General features: G+C 36.7%; 1 protein-coding gene across 1 annotated transcript in view; it reads left to right on the forward strand.

Annotated features, from left to right (window-relative positions):
- Positions 1-12,319: 12,319 nt before the first annotated feature.
- LOC119516420 (A disintegrin and metallopeptidase domain 3-like) overlaps positions 12,320-21,507 on the forward strand; it is a 133,547-nt gene continuing 124,359 nt past the window's right edge. Inside the window, exons 1-2 of the mRNA XM_037812771.1 lie at positions 12,320-12,424; positions 19,424-19,479. Coding sequence (XP_037668699.1) covers positions 12,320-12,424; positions 19,424-19,479 — 161 coding nt within the window. The remainder of the gene's footprint in view (positions 12,425-19,423; positions 19,480-21,507) is intronic.

The following is a 21,507-nucleotide window of genomic DNA, read 5'->3' on the forward strand; positions in this document are numbered from 1 at the left end:
CCAACTCTGGTTCTTGACTGGTAACTAGGGGCTTTGGGACTGGCTCTGAAAAGGGGATTTCTTTCTTTTTTCTTTTTTTTCTCTTATTCTAAGTAACTCATTAGAGGAAGTCTCAGACATTTTTCAGTTGTCTGCGATGACCCAGGCAAGGGTGGAGTTAAGATAGAGAGTCAAAGGAAGAAGTCAAGTGTAGGAGATAAATCCATAAAGGGCTTATCTTCCCTAAGAAAAGGAGGAGGCAGGGCCCAGCTCAAGTGACTGCCCTCCCTCAGAGAACTCAGACCCTAGGGCCTGGGAAAAAAAAAACATAAACAGCTTAAGCTTGGCTTCAGACACTCTCAGCTCCTGGCAGTGACATGATATACTGAGAATTAAAGGCATTGCACCTCTTTACACATGTGGGGAGCTGCAGGCTGACAGGCACCACTTGCTGGGCAGTCTAGGAAAAGCACAGCATCTAGAGGCCTCATCAGATAGTCTGACAAGCTGCTAGGTCTCATCCTCAGGGAAACCTGTTACCAATTACACTCTCTTCCTGAGACTAGGGCCTGTCTGGTCTGGGAAATTCTGCTTGTGGTAATCAAGGAAACCAGATGCCTGGCCAACAAAAAATTATGAATCATACTAGAAAAAATAAAGATATGACCCAATAAAAGAACAAACTTACACTTCAATTGGGATACATAAGTTGGAACAACTAATTAAAGATCTTCAAGCAAATATGCTAAATCAATTCAAAAATCAAATCATTGAGTTGAGGGAATATATTGCAAAAGAGAAGAAGGATATGAAGAAAACATTGGGCGAATATAAGGAAGAACTTGAAAGTTTGAAAAATCATTTTTCAGAACTTATGGGAATGAAAGGCACAATAGAAGAGATGAAAAGCATAATGGAGACATACAACAACAGATTTGAGGAGGCAGAAGAAAAGATTCAGAAACTAGAGGACAGTACATCTGAAATCCTACACAGAAAAGAACAAATAGGAAAAAGAATGGAAAAATACAAGCAGCGTCTCAGGGAATTGAATGACAACATGAAGCACATGAATACATGTGTCATGGATGTCCTAGAAGGAGAAGAGAAGGGATAAGAGGCAGAAACAATAATGCAGGAAATAATCACTGAAAAATTTCCCATCTCTTATGAAAGACATAAAATTGCAGATCCAAGAAGTGCATCATACCCCAAACAGAATAGATTTGAATAGACCTGTGCCAAGACACTTAATAATCAGATTATCAAATGTCAAAGACAGAATTCTGAAAGCACAAAAGAAAAACAATCCATCACATACAAAGGAAGCTTGATAAGACTGTGCAAATTTCTCAGTAGAAACCATGGAAGTGAGAAGGCAGTGGCATGATATATTTAAGATAATGAAAGAGAGAAACTGCCAGCCAAGAATTCTGTATCCAGCAAAACTGTCCTTCAAAAATGTGGGAGAGTTTAAAATATTTTCAGACAAATGGACACTGAGAGAGTTTGTGAAGAAGAGACCTGCTCTACAAGAAATGCTAAAGGGAGCACTACTGGCAGATAGGAAAAAACAGGAGAGAGAGATTTGGAGAAGACAGTAGAAGTGAAGACTATCAGTAAGAGTAAAAAGAGAGATGGCAAAAATAAAATATGACATGACATATAAATTCCAAAAGACAATATGGTAGACAGTGGACAATACATTGAGTGATATTAGAAACAAAAGGATGGATACTCTGTGGACTCACTAATATGAACTAACATTGATGAGCAAAATTTGAGCATTTAAGTTGAGAACACAGGTTATCAGGAGATAGAAAGAGGTTAGAAATTGGGCATTTGATGCTGAAGGAGTACATAAAGTTCAACAGGAGTGACTGTATATATCCAGAAATGGATATATACAACACCCCCTGGATTCCAAAATGACATGATCTTTCATATACAAAATACATTCATCCCATCACAATATCATAAAAATTTAAATCATTTCAGTAACAATAGGTAAGTACATATCAAAATTAGATATAGGTGTGGTCTCTTCTAAAGCAAAATTCCCCTCTGGCTTTGTACCTGTGAAACTTAGAACAAGTTATCTGCTTCCAATATGCAAAGAAGGGACAGTCCCACGATAAACATTCCAATTTCCATAGGGAGAAATTGAAGGAAAACAGGGTTCGTGGGACCAAAGCAGTTCTGAAAACCTGCAGCGCAAACTCCATTAGATTTTAAAGTCTGAGAGACATTTATTGAATGACGTTTTTCCCTTGGGGCTTGAGAGAGCAGGAGTCCAACCCTTCCTAAGAGCCTTTGCAGCAGGCTTTTTCTCTCCAAACACTGGGGTGAATGCTCCAACATATCCACACATTGGGAAGACCACCTTCTTCTCTGCCCTGCCTTCTTCAAACACTGGGGTGGCACACAGACCCTCTTCCATCTCTGGGGTACACACTCAACCCCTTCAGAACAGTGGGGTGGCAGCCAGGCTCTCCCCAATCCCCAGGGAATGTGCTCCACCCCCTCTGAGGCCTAGGATGGCGGCACTCTTCCTGAGCGTTGAGGTGGGAGGCCTGTCCTCTGCCTCCAGGGCAAGCTCACCCTTTCCATGTGCATGCGTTGCTCTCCCTCCTTGCCTGAGATTTCTTGCAGACCTAAACTTCCATGATTCTGTCCTTGAAGAAATCTTTCCTTCAATTTGTCCCTTCTTTCATCTCCTCCAATCCAGACTGGCAGTGGTTCTGTTTATACAGATCTTGCAAAAATTTCATTGGCTTGGCATGAAGCATGCAAGGGTCAAAACAATCAGACAATAGGATTTTGCACAAATCCTTTCTGGATAACTCCATATCCAATCCTGGCTTGTACTGAAATGGTGGTAAGTTTCCATGATTGGTTAAATCTTTGCATGGGTCTGTAGGCACTGGGGTTTCACTTTCGGAAAGCCCAGAGTTTTTGAAACTGTCAATTTCTGGTTTCTTTGTACCCAAGAGATCATTTCTCAGCTTATCTCTCTCCTCTTGCATTCTGCTACAAGATGCAAGGAGAAGCCAGGCTATATCCTCCACACGTAGTCTAGAGATCTTCTCAGCTAAGTATCCCAGCTTATTGCTTTCAAATTCTGCCTTCTATCTGACACCAGGACACAATTTTGCAAAATTCTCTTCCACTTTAAAACAAGGCTCACCTTTCTTCCAGTTGGCAATGACACATTCATCATTTCTGTTTAAGGCCTCATCAAAAGTATCTTTAGAGTCCATATTTCTACAAACAGCCTCTTCAAAGCAATCTAGACCTTTTCTATCAAGCTCCTCACAATTCTTCCAGAATCTTCCCCTTATCCATTTAAAAAGCTGTTCCAACATGTTTGGTATTTGCAAACTCAGCAGCACCCCACTTTTCTGGTACCATAATCTGTTCTGGTTTGCTAATACTGCCATTAGGCAAAATACCAGAAATGGATTGGCTTTTATAAAGGGGTTTTATTTAGTTACAAATTTACAGTTCTACAGCCATAAAAGTGCCCAAACCAAGGCATAAACATGAATATACCTTCACTGGAGAAAGGCCATTGGCGTTGAAAAACTCTATTAGCTCAGAAAGTACATGGCTGGCATCTGCTTACTCCCAGTTTGCGTTTCAAAATGGTATTCTCCAAAATGTCTCTAGGCTTAGCTTCTCAGGGCAAAGTCTGGGCTAGTATCTTCAAAGTGTCAGCAAATGTCTGCTTTCAACAGCCGTCTCCAAAATGTCTCTCTTAGCTGCAGCAGTGGCAGGGGTCCACAATTCCAAGCATCTCTGAGCTAAGCCAGCAGGCATCTGGGTCTGAGCCAGCATTTCTAAAGGACTCCAATAAACTAATCAAGACCTACACTGAATGGGCAGGGTCATGCCTCCATGGAAATAATCTAATCAAAAGTTTCACCTAGACACGGGTGAGTCACATCTCCATGGAAACAATCTAGTCCCAATATTCCAACCTAATCAATACTAATATGTTTGACCCCATAAGATGGCATTAAAGAACATGGCATTTTGGGGGTTATAATACATCCAAACTGGCACAGATAACATAATACTGTGTGATGGTAGCACAATATAGTAAGTACTCTGAACAAAGATGAGTGTGAGTATGGTTGAAAGAGGAAGGCTAGGGGCATGTATGACACCAGAAGAAAAGATAGAAGTTAAAACTGGAACTTACAACTTAGCGAAAACTAGAGTGGTCAATCATGGTGATTAAATGTACAAATATAAGAATGTTTTTAAAAGAGGTAGAAGAAATGAATGTCAACATTGCAAGGTATTGAAAATTGGGTGGTATAGGGTAAAAAATACAATCAATGCAAACTAGAGTCTATAGTTAACAGTAACATTGTAAGATGCTTCCATTAATTGTAACAAAGGCAATATACCAAAGCTAAATGTCTGTAAGAGGCGGATATAAAGGATTGTTATGGGATTCCTGGTTGTGGGGTTGTTGTCTGACCTTTTTCATTGTATTTTACTTTATTTTTATTCTATCTTTTATGTTTTTATTCTTCATTCTCTTTTCTCCTTTACCTCTTTCATATAGATTGTGGTGGTAAATGCATAATTATGGGATTATACCGGGAATCATTGTTTGTTTACTTAGAATGGATTGTATGGTGTGTGAATAAAAGTGTTTAAAAAATAAACAGAGGGATACAAGTGCTGGAGAAAATGTGAGGAGAGGGATGTACCTATTCACTGTCGGTGGGGAAGTGGAATGGTGCCCATCTGGAGGAAGTGTGGTGGTTCCACAGGGGGCTAACTATAGGGTTGCCATATGGTCCTGCAACCCTGTTATTGAGTATATACCTAGAGGAACTGAGAGCAGGGACATGAGTGGACATTTGCACACTGGTGTCTATGGTGGCAGAATTCACAAATGGCAACAGATGGTGGTGACCTAAGGGTACATTTACCAATAAACGTGAACTATGTATGCATACAATGGAATATTATTGAGTGGCAGAAAGAAGAAATGAAGTTGTGGGGTATGCAGCTAGGTGAATGGACCTTGAGGACAGTGTGTTGAGTGAAATAAACCAGAAATGAAAAGAAAAACATTACAATGCCTCACTAATGTGGACTGTGCAAACTCAGAATTGAGTCTGAGAGCATAGGTTATAAGGGGAAGGCTTGTTGTAAAGGTTACTAGATTGTAAGCTCTTACAGCAGTTGTAATTAGTTCCTAAATTGTAATGGCTATTTCTAAATTCCAAGATGCTGAGCTCTTTGTGTGTATAACCTGATCAGTCCCTGGAACTTTGGGTATCTCTGTGACACCTGAGACTCAGAGCCAGAGCTCGGCAGTTATGAATGTCAGCATTACACCATACAGCAAATGTTAAGAAGCTGAAAAAGTGATCAGGCTTTAATTAGATATCTGAAAAAAAATGGACTTGGTTAAGACTAAGGTAAACCAGACTAAAGGAAAAGGATGATATTGAGTGTGTTTTAAAATTTTGACTTCTGTGTGAAACCACAGGAAGAGATGTTCATTTGGTGGAAAATCTATATTTTCTGTAGCATACTATATAATTTAACTTGTACGGTCAGTTTATTCTAACACCATAAATACATGGAGCCTTGATTAGGGTGTGAGATCTGGTTGGTTTGTACAAGGTAGCATGAAACCCCCATACATCCCAGAGTAATTTGGCCAGAGAATAAAAAATACTTGCAAAGCCACCTTGAGAGACTGGGGGAAAATTTAAAATACTAAACTTCCCCACCTTGGAAATTCCTGAAATTCTTGCAAGCATTGGGAACTATCATTGTAGTAGGCCAAGCCCTTGATCTTGGGGCTTGCCCTTATGAAGTTTGTTACTGCAAAGGAGAGGCTAAGCATACTTAAAACTGTGCATAAGCATCACCCCCAGAGAACATCTTTTGTTGCTCAGATGTGGCTTCTCTCTGTAAGCCAACTCTGTGTATGAACTCACTGCCCTTCCTGTTATGTGGGACATGACCCCCAGGGGTGGAAATCTCTCTGGCAGTGTGGGACATGACTCCCTGGGATGAGACTGGACCCAGCATCATGGGATTGAGAAAGTCTTCTGGACCAAAAGGGGCAAGAGAAATGAAACAAAAAGTTTCAGTGGCTGAGAGATCTCAAATATGGTTGAGAGGTCATTCTGGAGGTTATTCTTATGTATTATATAGGTATCCCTTTTTAGTTTTTAGTGTACTAGAATAGTTAGAAGGAAATACCTGAAACTGTTGAACTGCAATCCAGTATCCTTGATTCTTAAAGACGATCATATAGCTATATAGCTTATGTGGTGTGACTGTGTGATTGTGAAAAACTTGTGGCTCACACTCCCTTTATCCAGTATATGGACAGATGAGTAGAAAAAGGAGGGATGAAAAGTAAATGAATGATGGGGGGGAGTCAAAGAATATGAGATGTTTGGGGTATTTTTTACTTTTCTAAAAATTTTTATTCTTATTTTTGATTGTGGTGATGAATGCACAACTATATGATGATACTGTGAATAATTGTATACTGTGGATGACTGTACAGTATGTGAATGTATTTCAATAAAATTGCATTAAGAAAAGGTATCAGGGCCACCGTCCCTTGATTATATTATGTTATATGGCAAAGGTGTTTGGATTTCACTCCCCTGGATTATGTTTCATTATATAACACTCCATTGTGCTGGGGAAACTCTTTCACCCACCTGATGGCCTTGTAACAGCTAACTGCCATATTAGTGTACTGCCTATGGAAAAAGCCAATTGGCAGGGAACTTCAGACAACCTCTTGTAGATGAGGGGAGCCTCTGTATGAAAGCCAGGAACTAACCGAAGCTCTGTAAGGAAATGAATTCTGCCCTGAACTTGGAAATAGATTCTTCTCCACTTGAGCTTCCAGATGAAAACACAGTCTATCCAATATGACATTGTTATAATTATTACTTTACATTATGTTATTCCTTTTGTAAACTGAGAGAAAAAAGAAGAACACACATTTATTTATAGAGTTAGTTATATTAATCCTATTGTTTTCCATTTCTGGTTTTGTTCATTTCTTCCTGTGGATTGCAGTTACCATCTGAGTCATTTCCTTATGCCAATGCAACTTTACTGTAACCCACCTACTTTGTGTTATTGTCAATATTTTACACTTTTATGTGCTAAAGATGCAACATTACAATTATATAAATTGTTTCAAGTGAGGGAAACCCCAGTCATGCTCCCAGGAGGGCTAACCTCACCCAAAGGGATATTTTTTCATCAAGCAATGCTCAGAGAGGCATAGCCAGGGGAGGAACTTGGGGCCTTAAGTGTGTTTGAAGTGTAGATGATCCATGTGTCCTGCAATTTACACTAGTTATCTCATCTTTGTACGTATTAGAATTACTGTTGGGTCACTTGTTTCACTCTGAAGAACTTCCTTTAGTATTTCTAGTAAGGCATTGTCTTGATTTGTCTGACTGCTATAAAAAAGTACCACAGAGTAGTGGGCTTAAAAACCAGGAATTTATTGTTACATGGTTTTGGAGGCTGTAAGTCCAAAATCAATCTGTTGGAAGGCTATCCTTTCTCTGACATCTGTAGTATTCTGGGGTGGCTTGCTGCAAATCATAATCTCTATCAATCATCCCATCTGTCTCCTACTGACTGTCCCAATTTATTCTACTTATAAAGACTCCAGTTATGTTGGAATAAGGCCCAGCCTGATTCAATTTTACCTCATCTTAACTAATAACATCTTCAAAGATGCTGTTTACCAATGAGTTCAATCCACAGGAGTGGAGGTTCAGACTTGAACATGTCTGTGGGGGACATGATTCAATCCATAACAGGTATGTTTGCTAGTTGTTTTTTTTTTTCAACCTAGAAATATCTTTATAATGCTTTCATTTTTAAAGGATACTTTTTCAGGATGTGTAATTCTTGGCTGACAATTTTTTTTTTTTTTTTTGCACTTTGAAGATGTCATCCCAGCACCTTCTAGCTTCTATTGTTTCTGGTGAGAAGTCAGCTGTTAATCTTATTGCAGTTCCCTTTCCTGTGATGAGTCATTTTTCTCTTGCTGCTTTCAATATTTTCCTTCTCTTTGGTTCTCAATGTTTTTACTGTGATGTATGTGTGTGTATCTTTTTGTGTCTATGCTACTTGGAGTCCATTGTGTTTCTTGGATGTTTAGATTAATGTTTTCCATCAAATTTGGGGTATTTTCACATATTATTTTTTTAAATATTTTTTCTGCTTCTCTCTTTCTCCATCCTTTCAGGTACTCCCATTATATGTATGTCACTGCACTCAATAGTGTCCCATATTTCTCTAAGTCTCTATTCATTTTTCTTCATTTTTACCTGTGTTCTATGGATGGCATAATCTCTTAATCTATCTTTGAGCTCACTGATTTTTTCTTTTGTCAGATCAAATCTTTAGAGTTCCTCAAATGACTTTCATTTCAGTGAATGTAATTTTCAACTCCATAATTTCCATTTGTTTCTTTTTTTATAATTTTCATCTTTATTGATGATATTTGATGAGACATTGTCACCACACCTTCCTTTACTTCTTTTTGCATGGTTTCCTTCAGTTCCTTTAGCATATTTGTAATAGCAGATTTGAAATCTTTTTCTGATAAGTCTGACATTTGTTGTCTCAGGAAATTTTTGTTGCCTGCTTCTTTTTTTCTCTGTGTATGGGTCACATGTTCCTGTTTCTTTGCAAGTCCATAATAGTTTTTGAAAAATGATCATTTTAGATAATATGTTTTAGCAACTCTGGGTACTAATCATCTCCCTCACCCACCAGTAGCTTGTGGAGTTTGTTTGACTATTTCATTGAGGTTTATTTTCCCTGCCTCTGGTGTCACTCCTCAGAAGGCACAGCTTTCAGCATGTGCACAATCACCCTGGGATGACAATGATTTTAGCAAGACTTATTTTGACTATCTCTTTCTTTGCTATCTCCATTAATGAGTCTGCCTCTGCTGTTATCACACCCTGTTGTTAGCCTCCACAAATTGCTGGGTGATTGTTTTATTGTTTTTGACAATGTGATGGGCATAAATTGCTCTATGGTCTGATCCAATTAAATTCAGGCTGAGAAAACAGAATGAAGAAAAATGAAGAAATGCTCAGAGAAATGTGAGACATAATTAAGTGCACCAACATACATGTGATGGGAGTACAAGAGTAGAGGAGAAAAAGAAAAGAGTGTTGAAGAAATAATCATTGAAAACTTCCCAAGTTTATTGAAAAACAAAACCTCCACATGCAGGAAGCTCAATGAACTACAAAGAGTATACACACAAAGACTTCCACAAATAGATGCATCATAATGAAAACTAAAAAGTCAAAGACATGGAGAAAAACATGAAAGCAGCAGGAGAAAAAGACCTGTTACTTACAACAAAAGCCCATTAAGATTAACTTCTCAGTAGAAATAATGGAGGCTGAAAAGCAATGGGAAAACATATTCAAACTGCTTAAAGAGAAAAACCAACAGAACTGTATTTCAAAAATTAGAGCAAAATACTTTCCCAGGTAAACAAAAAACTAAGAGAATGTGTTACAGCAGACCTGCCTTGCAAGAAATACTAAAGTAAGTTTTCAGTAGAAAGTGTCCCCATATAGTAATTTGAGTCTACATGAATAACAAAGAGCACCAGTAAAGGTAATTATTTTACTATAAAAGATGGTAGAAATGCATATTTTCTCCTTTCTTCTCTTAACCTATTAAAAAAACAATTGAATAAAGTAATATGTATATAGTGTATTGTTGGGATTGTAACATACAGACATGTCATGTATATATAGTGTATTTGCCAATAACAGAGAGTTTGGTGGGAGGAAAGCTGTAATAAGCTGAGGAAATGATAACAAATGGTAAAGTAATAATTATAACAATGTTTCATTGGGCTTATAATATTAATGGATGTAATATCTATAACAATAATACCACAAAAAGTGGGAAATGGGATAGAACACTACAGAATTTACATTTGTGTATATTAATAGAATTAATCTAGTTCTTGGAGACAGGGATAATGTCGCACATATTTTGGTATTCCAGGTCTAGTGTCAGGCTAATAGGAAGCATGAAAAAAATAATTTAATTAAATTCAAATGATATGCATAGCCATAAGTCATGCCCATTTAAAAATGAATAGTCATTACCAATCATGCAAACTCAATAATTAATTTAAATCATAAAATATATTTCCCCTTTTGTTATTTGATTGAACTACAGTGATTTTTTATAGAACCATGAAGAAATTTTTAATACTTATCATGCCTTATGTGACATAAAACAGACTTCAAAAATTTGTTCAGGTCATACAATCAAGAAGTCATTGTACTTTAAGAGAAACACAATAATTCCTGATATATTTAATTCCATCACTTTTCATATGGATTTGGCAAAAAATGATTAGATTATAAGGTATATAGAAATATTCAAATACATTAAATGAATATGGCTGACAACACATCACAACAAAAACCAAATGATTAGGAGATAAATAATTTAGCAAAATATTCAGAATTGCCATTTGAGCTTAAATTTTCTTTTAATTATTGTTTGCTCCTGATAAACACTAAAAATGTTTTAGTAAAAGTATGAAAACAGAATTTTTTTAATAAACCAATCTTATGTGTTATTTATTTTTTGTTTCCTTTTACAAATTGAGAAACTACAATAACTATTTGAGTATGTATATAAATATTACATGTAAGGAATGCAAGCTCACTTATTTCATGTAAAGACAACTCAAGAATATCTGGCCAAAAATTCCTGTGTATTAAGCCATAAAATGAAAGCTCTTTCCAAGTCAACTCTTCCGCCTTTCAATGCATAAACTCCATCCTGGAGAGGAAAAAAAATGGTTTATCTTTAGGGTTTTACTGAATCGCCTTAGCCATAGATTTTCATAAGGTACAAAATTATGCAAAATGGAATAAATGGATTTTGGTTGTTTTTACAGGGTCATTTCATAAAGGTGATTTTTTTTGTCTGATACTTAAAATGCTGAGAGATTAACACACACACACACACACACACACACACACACACATTTAATTTTTTATTTGGTCTCCTTAACCAAAGAGTTTTTGAAGAAACAAACTTATCTGCAATAAAATTTTATTTATTTATTTATTTATTTATTTATTTATTTATTTATTACAGGATCTCTTAATGTATGTGTGTATGTTTTGGCTTGAGGCTTAAAGTAGATATCCGGGAATAGATATGATTAAAATAGGCCATTACTACTAAAACTATTGTGAATTTTTATTAGGTTTCCCTTCACTACAGTAACTCACCCATTGTGCCTAAAAGATATAACGTGGGAAATTAATATTACAAAGAACTTTACCAGCAAATGGCTATCTTACGAGGAGAAAATATAGCCCTTATGTTACTGTTGAAAACATTTATGATTTTAACATTCTTGAAAATAAAGCCCATGTGCGCTAAAGTGCAGGCTCCAGTGCGCCCCTCTGTGAGGCGCCGTGTGGGTGGGCGTCCCTGGGGCTGCAAACTCCTCCCGCGTCTGGGTGGCCGCAGAGCTCCTGCGGGCCTGGGGTGCGGAGCAGCCGCCCGCTCCTACCCGCACCCCTCTTCAGCCACTGCTCCGCCTGGACTGCAGGGTCTCGAGCTGAGGGCCCTGCGCGCGCCAGCTGTAGCCGTTGCGTCCCCCACCAGCCATCACTTCGACGAAGCCGGCCGGCCTCGCAATGCTGTCTGTCTTGCTGTTCCTCGCAGGTCTCGGCCGGCTGACCTGCGCGGGCCATAGTAAGTGAAGATTTTTGCTCCGTAGTGGAGCTGCCTTCCGCAGTGCCCCCAGCGTGGCGGCGTAGCAGAACCCCAGGCCGGTCTGGGGAAAGCCCAGCGAAAAGCTCAGTGGCTTCACTGCGTGCGCGGAGAGGCGCCACAGAGCCTCTCAGCGTTTCAGAGCGCGGGAGGATTGGAGGCGGGGGTGGGACGGTGGGGGATATGGTGGTGGCTGGGCCCTGGGTGGCTGAGCTCCGAGCAGAAGGGCGACAGCTCTTCTTCACTGCCCTCACTGACACTGCACTAAGGGGCAAGCAACTAACGAGGAGATGCGGGCAGGGAGGAGCCTGCGAGCGGTCCTGAGATCTGTTGCTCACGCATCTTCCCTCACACCGAAGCCTGTCTCTGGACAGAGGAAAAGTAATACTCTTACTTCTAAAAGAACCTCTTCCTGGGCTCATTTTAGGGTGTGTGTGTGTGTGTGTGTGTGTTGGGGATTGGAGGATTAAAGAGTGAAGAGAGATGAGACAATAAGGGAAAGAAGAACAAGGACGCTGCTATATACCGGAGAATGTTCACCTACGTTTTGCTCACCACAGATCCTCCAACACCACTGTTGCAAATTACAGTTCCGAGGAAGATTGAAACTACTGATGGCGTCGTTTCAGAAAGTCAGGTAATTAACAAATCGCTTTACCCATAATATATGGCTGTTTAATTCTTGCTGGATTACGTGACCCAAATCAATTTATGTATATATCCATTTATGAAATTGTGCTCACAGCTACTGTGTTAAAGGTCCTTATTGTCTGAAGGAGAGCCAAGTATTTTGATACTTATTTTTTTTTCATTTCTGAAGTAATATATGAATATTTTAAAAGTTTTTTTAAATGCAGACCAAAAAAATGCTACAAATTCCTATCACAAGAAGTGATACATAGAGTCTGCTGGACTCCTTTGTATAAAAATATGTACATTTATATATTTATTTCCATACAAGTGAAGTCATACTAATTTATTTTTTAACGTGATTCAAAAATAATAAAAAACACTTCATTCCTATATATAAATAATATGTGAAAATGAAATTTAATTATTTTTAATCTGATTAAAGTATATACATTTAAAGTTATAGGCAGTACAGAGTTTTTATGAGAGGGAAAATTCACCCCAGTTTTTAAATTTGTAAATGATAGTAAATTTGAACAAAATGAAATTTTTGTGACATTCTTCCACACACAGACACACACATGCACATATATACATTTAAGATTGTGAGTGTCAACATTGGCCTTATTTATTTATAAAGTTAAGACCACAGTTTTGACATTAAATATGGTTCTTTGTCATGCTTTTCTATAACTGCATTGTATGACTGTAGCATTGTATATTTTATCAACTGTTAAGACATGCAGATACTTTCAGATAAAACTCACTGGACAATCATCTCCATAGGATCGATGTATAAGCCATTTTTTAATTTTGATAAATGTTGTGAAAGTGTCTTCCAGAAAGGTTGCATTTTATTAGATGCTCTAACAAAGAATGATGATGTCTATCTTCCTAAACCCTCACCAGCCTAGGTCCAATCAATCTTTTCATCTCTACTATGTGAGCATCATAGTGAATCTCTCATTTTTTAATTGGTATTTTATAAAGAGTTACGATAACAGATCTTTATATATATTGGCTATTTGAATGAGTTTTTCCTTGTTAATTTCTTATTGATTTTGACATCTATTTTTAGAAGAACTATTAGTTTGGTTTAGGATATTTGTTTTCAAGAAGGAAATATTTTGATGTAAAGACATTCAGGGATCTGATAGGAATTCAAGCATTGAAACCTCAGTAGCAAGGTCTGAGGGGAACACGAAATGCAGATTTGTGGAGACTGAGTGGTCTGTCTGATTCTCTCATTTTCTGGTACCAAAAAAATCCAATGATTGTGTATTTATAAAAGCTATTACACCAAAAACCTTAATTTCCAGAGAGGTTAAAATCATTAGGAGAGCAAAAACCATATACTGGGGAAATACTAAGCAAAAGAAAACCTGTGTATCATAATAATGTCAGGAAAACAACAACAACAGAAACTGGGTGAACACATACGTTTTGAGGGATAACATCATTGTATGATAAAATATTAAGATGGAAATGGATTGAAATAAAAGAATAGTGAAAAGATATTTCATTAATATCTTAATCATAAAGAATCCAGAGTGGATAAAGTAATATCAGAGAAAGTAGACTGCTGGACAAGGATATTTCCATGGTGTAGAGGAGTTCTTGTAAAGATAAAAGGCTTAATTCATTTGGAAGACTTAATGACTCTAAAAAATTTTGCATCTAATAGGAGTGCATCCAATAACAAACATGAAGCAAAAAGTTACAGAAGTGAAAGAAGTAAATAAATCTGTAGTTCTAACTGTAGATCCAAACATTTCCTCTCTCAGTAAATGATAAAACAATTAGAAAGGTACTCAATAGGGATATAGAAGACTTGAGATACTAATAATCACCTTGAGTTTAACTGGCATTTGTGGAACATAGGGTATCGGATTTTTGTCAAATTTCTTTTCTGTAATTAATGTTATTGTTTGTTGTAGAAGTCTGCCATCTTGGTATTTGTTTCCTTTTTTCCCCATAAGTTTCTTGACTCAAGAAGAAATACAATATCTTGTTATGGCTTGATTCGTGAAAGCTGTGGAGGTTTGAAACTGTATGTACCCCAGAAAATTATGTTCTTAAAGCTAATCCATTCCTGTAGGTATAAACCTATATTAAGTGGGACCCTTTGTTTAGGTTACTTCAGTTTAGTTTTGGCCCAGCGTGGATCTTAATCCTCTTACTGGAGTCCTTTAGAAATGGGATAACACAGAGAGAGAGAGAGAGAAAAACAAAACAAAACAAAACAAAAACAAGGAAGCAAGAAGCTGAAAGCATCAAAACCCAGAAGAGAAGGGAGAGGTCAGTAGGTGCCACCATGTGCCGTGCCATGTGGCAGAGGAGCCCAGGATCACCAGCAGCCAGTCTTCGGGAAGAAAGTATCATCTTCATGAAGTCTTGGTTTGGATATTTTCGTGGGCTCAAAACTGTAAGCTTGTAAGCTAATAAATTCCCATAGATAAAACCAACACATTTCATGGTATCTGCTTGAGCAGCTTAGCAAACTAAAACAGATTTTGGTACCAGGAGAGTGGGGTGCTGCTATTACAAATACCAAAAATGTTAAAAAGGCTTTGTAATTGGGTAATGAGTACAGACTGGAGGAATTGTGAAATGCTTGATAGAAAAGGCCTAGATTGCTTTGAAGAGACTTGGTAGAAATGTGGACACTAAAGTTACTTCCGATGAGGCCTTAGACGTAAATGATGAATGTGTTTTGCAAACTGGAAGAAAGGTGACCCGTGTTTTAAAATGGTAGAGAACTTGGAAAAATTGAGGCCTGATATAGGATGGAAGATAGAATTTGAAAGTGATGAGCTTGGATTTAGTTGAGGAGATTTCCAAACTAAATGTGGAAAGTGAGGCCTAGCTTCCCCTTGCACCTTATAGTAAAATGTGAGAGGAAAGGGATAAGCTGAGAACAGAACTCTGGGCACAGAGAAACCAGAAATTGATGGTTTGCAAAATTCTGAGCTTCTGGAAAATGAGTCCTCAGAGAATAGTGCTCCATGTGAGGATTTAACTGAACGTGAGACCAGTCAGCCATTTCAGTGCGAGTCAGGATTGGAAGTGCAGTTATCCAGAAAGGATTTGTGGAAAGTTCTTTCTCTGATGGTTTAGACCCTGTGTACTACATGTGAAACTGATGAGATTTTTTTGTGAGATCTGTATGAATGGAACCAGTGCTAGGCTTAGGGACATAAAAGGGACAGATTGAAGGAAAGATAACTTCAAAGGAAGAAGCATGGCAGCTGAGGTCTGGATCAAAGACATCTTATTGGTCCTAGAGAGGAAGCCAGGGTGAGTCTGCCCTGGCACTTGGAGAGGGCAGGCCTTCTAATGCATTGTTCAGGAAGAGTGTTACCTCCCCAATTTTCTCAGATGCCTGGGGGCATGCAGAGAGCTTGGCTGCCATCCTAATGCTTGATGAGGGTGGAGCCAAGACTGACCGTCATCGCAATGCTTGAAGATGTTGGAACCTCCGTCCTAATGTTTGGGGGAGAGCATGGCCACTGCACAAGCCCTTGGAATGGGTGGGACTGTCACTCCATCATGCCAAAAACATCGTTCCATAGATGACTCTCAGACCTTGAAATCTAATGGAGTATGCCTGCACAGTTTCGAAATTGTTTATGACCCACGATCCCTGTTTTCCTTTCAATTTCTCCTTTTGGGAATGGGAATGTTTATCCTATGACTGTCCCTCCTTTGTCTATTGGAAGCAGATAACGTGTTCTCTAGGTTTCACAGGTCTACAGTCAGAGGGAATTGTGCCCCAGGAGAGACCACACCTATAACTGATTTTGATGAGATTTTGTACTTAATATTGTTACTGAAATGATTTAATACTTTTGGATATTGTGGTGGAATGAATGTATTTCGTATATCGGAAGAACATGTCTTTTGGGGGCCCAGAGGGTGAAGTGTGGTGGTTTGAAACTGTATGTACCCCCTGAAAATTATGTTCTTAAAGCCAATCCATTCCTGTGGGTGTAAATCTATTTTAAGTGGGACCTTTTGATTGGGTTACTTCTATTAAGGCATGGCCCAGTGTGGGTCTTAATCCTTTTACTGGAGTCCTTTGTAAATGAGATAAATACAGACAGAGAGTGAGAAAGCCACGAAAGCAAGAAGCTGAAAGCAAGGAAACCTGGAAGAGAAGGGAGAGACCCGCAGGTGCCGCCATGTGTCTTGCCATGCAACAGAAGGGTCCAAGATGGCTGACAGGCAGTCTTCAGGAAGAGAGCATCATCTTGATGAAGCCTTGTTTTGGACATTTTCACAGCTTCAAAACTGTAAGCTTGTAAGCTAATGAATTCTCATATGTCATGGTATCTGCTTGAGAAGCTTAGCAAACTAAAACAAAAGAGTTTGAGTAGTAATTTAAAAATGTTGCCCACAAAATTAAATCAGTCAAATGGATTTATCTGGAGGTTTTAGACAATATTCAAGGAAAGACAGTAGGTATCTTTTTTCAGAGAATAGAACATAAGGTAACTAAACTTCCAGATATATTTAATCACTTATTAATAAGGTAACTAATCCTCTAGATATATTTAATCACTTATGAAAATATTAATAAAGTGAAAATAGCAAACCACTGGAAAACATGATCAACTATGTTTCTCTCTCTGGAAGGACATTGTAAAACTAGAAAAATCTATTAAAGTGACTCGCTACATTAACATATTAAAGAAGAAAATAAATAGATGAGCCCATAGAGTGAAAATAAAACCAGAAAGATTTTAGAAAATTACTCACACATTAGTGTGCGCACACACACACACACACACACACACACACACACAGAACAGAGTACCCAGCTTTAGAAAAGAACAGTCTCAATGTTATTTAAATGGATCTAAGCAATAACAACAGCTCCAGCAAAACCATGTCATATTTAATATTTTGAATATTTAAAGCATTCCATTTAAGTGCCAGAATAAGACAAGGATGCCCATTACTTCCATTTTTATTCAATAATCTACAGTATAGAAATAAAGAAAAAGAAATATCAAATGACTAAGGTTGAATAGATAAGACCATGTATTTTTTGTTGATTATGTTATTGTTTACATTGAAAATCAGAGATATTTTATACATAAATTATTAGAACTAATTAGAAAGTTTGGCAAAGGATAGCAGGGCCCTGAAAAGTGCATTATTATGTATGATAATGGTGAGAAAGCTGAAACATTTTAAGGGAGACTGATGCTTTCTAGTCACCATCACTTCTTGCAATATGTCTGATCTAAGATAAACTTGACCTCTCAGTGTCTTTAATTTCCTTAATTGTAAAATGAGTATAATAGTAGAGTCATACCTAGCTCATATGTATATTGTGAGACTTCACAAGGCAATTTATAAAGTGCTAATCCATTGTGTGTAGAAATTATTTTCATGCTTATTATTATAATTAGTAAGATATGAGTAGAAAATACTGAAACCCAGGCATCTGCCTTGAGAAACTGGGTGTATAATCATGCTGTTACCTGATATCCAGAATGTAGAAGGACAATTACACATTTTTATTTACAAGCAAGGAGGCATAATAAAATTCACAATGAGGGATAATAAAATAAGTAACATTTTATCAGTTTTCTTCCTATACAGTTTATAGCAAATTATAAAATGCATCATGGAATAAATAAGATTTGGCAGACATCTTTACATTAGTAAAATCATTGGAAATTACCACTCACATTTTATCCCTTCAAATGACGTGTTTAAATTTCTTATGAATATAAACTTAAAAAAGCTAGTTATTACATCAAAATAAACTTCAGTGTATCAGAGTTAAAAAGAAAAAAAGAAAACATCAAAAGGAAGCTGGTGCAGCTATACCATTCTCAGAGTCAAATTTCAGTAAGAAGTACTTCTAGAGATAAAAGGGACATTTATTATTGATGAAAGGATCAAATTTATTGGGAAGATATCACCATCCTACATACGCTTGCACCCTACAACAAAGCTCAAAAATATGTAAGGCAAAATATTACAAAATACGAGGAGAAAAAAGACAGATCCATGATAATTGTGGGAAGCACCAGTGCACCTTCAATAATAGCTGTAAGTTTACAGAAGTCTGAAAAATACAATGAAAAAACTTTAAAATGACACAGAAAATTGCATTCAATGACAAAGTTCATGTCCTTTGCAAATGCACGTGGAACATTTACCAGGGTCAACCACATGAAAGCACATGTTTTATGATGATTTCACAGTTTGGGTTCCTTGGGATGCAGTCTGTTGAGAAGATTTATTTGAGGAAAGTTCATGAAGGGATGCCTTTGTGATTGTGATCACCTGGGGAAGGAAGCAGGCGTGAGGAAAGGAAGACGTTAGATGGCAATTGAGTCTTAATGAAGTGTGAAGCTTGGATGGCCCATCAGAAATACCAGAAATTGGAATAAGCTTCTTATTTAATATGGGCTGTCCCAGAAAGTTGTGACTTTTTGTGAAATGACCACCTTCAGCTGAGGGAATCCCTAAAGAGGATAGAGAGTTGACTAACTACCAGAAGTACCCCCAGCATCTGGGGGTGGAGGGCAGGGTAGAAAGTTGGGAAAATAATTCCTTTAGTCTTAAAAAGGTTATCTGTGTTGCATTATTTAAATTTCAGTTTATTTGTGCTAGACAGTGGAAAGAAGAAAAAAGATGATTCTTCTTGAAAGATTACTCATCATTTCTAAGTGCAGTCTTCATTTTAAATATTTTAAATATTGAGTCTCATTAAGAGACGTAAATGCTAATGACTGATAATCTTAGTTTTGAGGCAGACTTAGAACTCCTTGATTTTATTTAAATATAATTATGATTATTTCTGTCACATATGCTTTCAAGATTGAAGATAATAATATACTTGTATATGTGTATGTAATTTTGAGACCTACAGGATGCAATCCATATGAAAGAGTATATATGTTTCAAAATAGTTTATTGCAAAACTAGGACTTTTTTACCTAAATTATTTGGAATTTCTAATAATTACCTGAATATCTTTCTACAGGTCACTTATGTCATCGAAATTGATGGGAAAACATACACTCTTCATCTTGAAAAGCAGTAAGTGCCCTTTCTTCTTTTCATACAGTTGTTTTTAGCTTCTAACATTTTTCAAAATCACTTCTTTAATTGAGCCTAAAAAGGGCATGAATATTATATTTACTTAACATGTCATGTCTTCTTTCTTGAATTCCAACTCTTTATCTTGAGATTTTAAACCTAATATTAGAGTCTAATGTAAATATTAATGCATGTTTGCAAAAGGAAAAGTACTCAATGTAACCCCCAAATAAACCACATTGAAATAATTAAGTATATAACTTTATTTTTCCATTTTTAATTTTGAACATCTGTGCATGTCATTTTAAATATTTGGATCATGTAAGCATTCTATTTAATAATACACCATATTTTTACTATTTGTTATAGTATATACATATATATTTATATATATTTATCATTATTTTTCTTAGAGAAGTTGTGGGTTTGAAGAAAAATCATGCAGAATATTCAGAGTTCCCATACCTGCCTCCTCACAGTTTTCCCTATTATTAACAATTTGTATTAGTATGGTATCTTTGTTACAGTTGATGAAACAGTATTATTATAAATATACTATTAACTATATTCCATAGTTTATACATTAGAGTTCACTGTTTGTGTTGGACAGTCTTATGATTTTTTAAAAAAACTTTTATTCTAATAACATATGTATATCCTAAAATTTCCCCTTTTAACTGAATTTAAATGTCTAATTCAGTGTGTTAATTACATTTACAATGTTATAGTACCATCAGGAAGTGTGAGTCTTCCAACGCTATTCTTCTTTTTCAATATTGTGTTGGTTGCCAGGGCCCCTTACCCTTCCATATACATTTGAGAATTGTTTTTTTCATTTCTTCAAAAAAGGTTGCTGGAATTTCAACAGTGATTGCATTGATTATGCATATTGCTTTGGACAGTATTGACATTTTACGCAAGTTAACTCTTCTAATCCATGAACATGGGATGTCTTGCCATTTATTTAGGTTATCTTTTTCATTTTGTAGTGTTTTGCAGTATTTGGTATACAAGTCTTTTGTATCCATAGTTAAATTTATTCATAGATATTTTATTCTTTTAGATGATATTATAAATGGAATTGTTTTCTTAATTTCCTCCTTGTATTGTTCTTTGCTAGTGTACAGGAACACAATTGGTGTTTTTTCTTTGTTTTTTTTTTTTTTTTTGCATGTTGATCTTGTACCCTGTCACTTTGATGAATTCGTTTATTAGCTCAAAGAGTTTTCTTGTGGATTCCTTTGGATTTTTTATATAATGAGATTATGTCATCTGCAAACAGAACTTCTTTCTTTCCAATTTTGGATACATTTTATTTCTTTTTATTGCCTAATTGCTCTGACAAGAACTTATGGAGCATCTTTGACTCATTCCTGATCTTAGAGGTAAACTTTAAGTCTTTCGCCATTGAATATGTTAGCTCTGTTTTTTCATACACGGCCTATAACTTAGAAAGTTCCTTCTATTCTCACGTCTCTGTGTATTTTCACCAGGAAAGGGGGTCAGACTTAGTTGAATGCCTTTTCTCCATCTATTGAGATAATCATAGGGTATTTTTCCTTCAACCTATATATGTAGTTTATTATATTGAATGATTATCGTATGTTGAAACACCTTTTGCATTCCTGGGATGAATCCCACTAGGACATGGTATATAATCTTTTTAATATGCTGTTGATATTGGTTTGCTAGTATTCTATCAATGATTTTCACATCTATATTCATAAGGAGAATTGGTCGGTAATTTTCTTTTCTTGTGTTGTCTTTCCCAGGCTTTGTTACTATGGTAATGCTGGCTTTGTAGAATGAATTAGGAAGTGTTGGTTCATCTTGGATTTTTTGTAAGAGTTTGAGAAGGTTTAGTTTGAATTCTTTTTTAAGTGTTTGGTAGAAGCCATCTGGTCCTGGACTTTTCTTTGGTGGAGTGTTTTTAATTATTGATTCAATTTCTGTATTTGTTATACTTTTGTTGATGATTTCTATTTCTTCTTGAATCAACTTGGGTAGTTGATGTTTTTCTAGGAATTT

Source organism: Choloepus didactylus, chromosome 20 (genome assembly GCF_015220235.1).
Source record: "Choloepus didactylus isolate mChoDid1 chromosome 20, mChoDid1.pri, whole genome shotgun sequence".
NCBI lineage: Eukaryota > Metazoa > Chordata > Mammalia > Pilosa > Megalonychidae > Choloepus > Choloepus didactylus.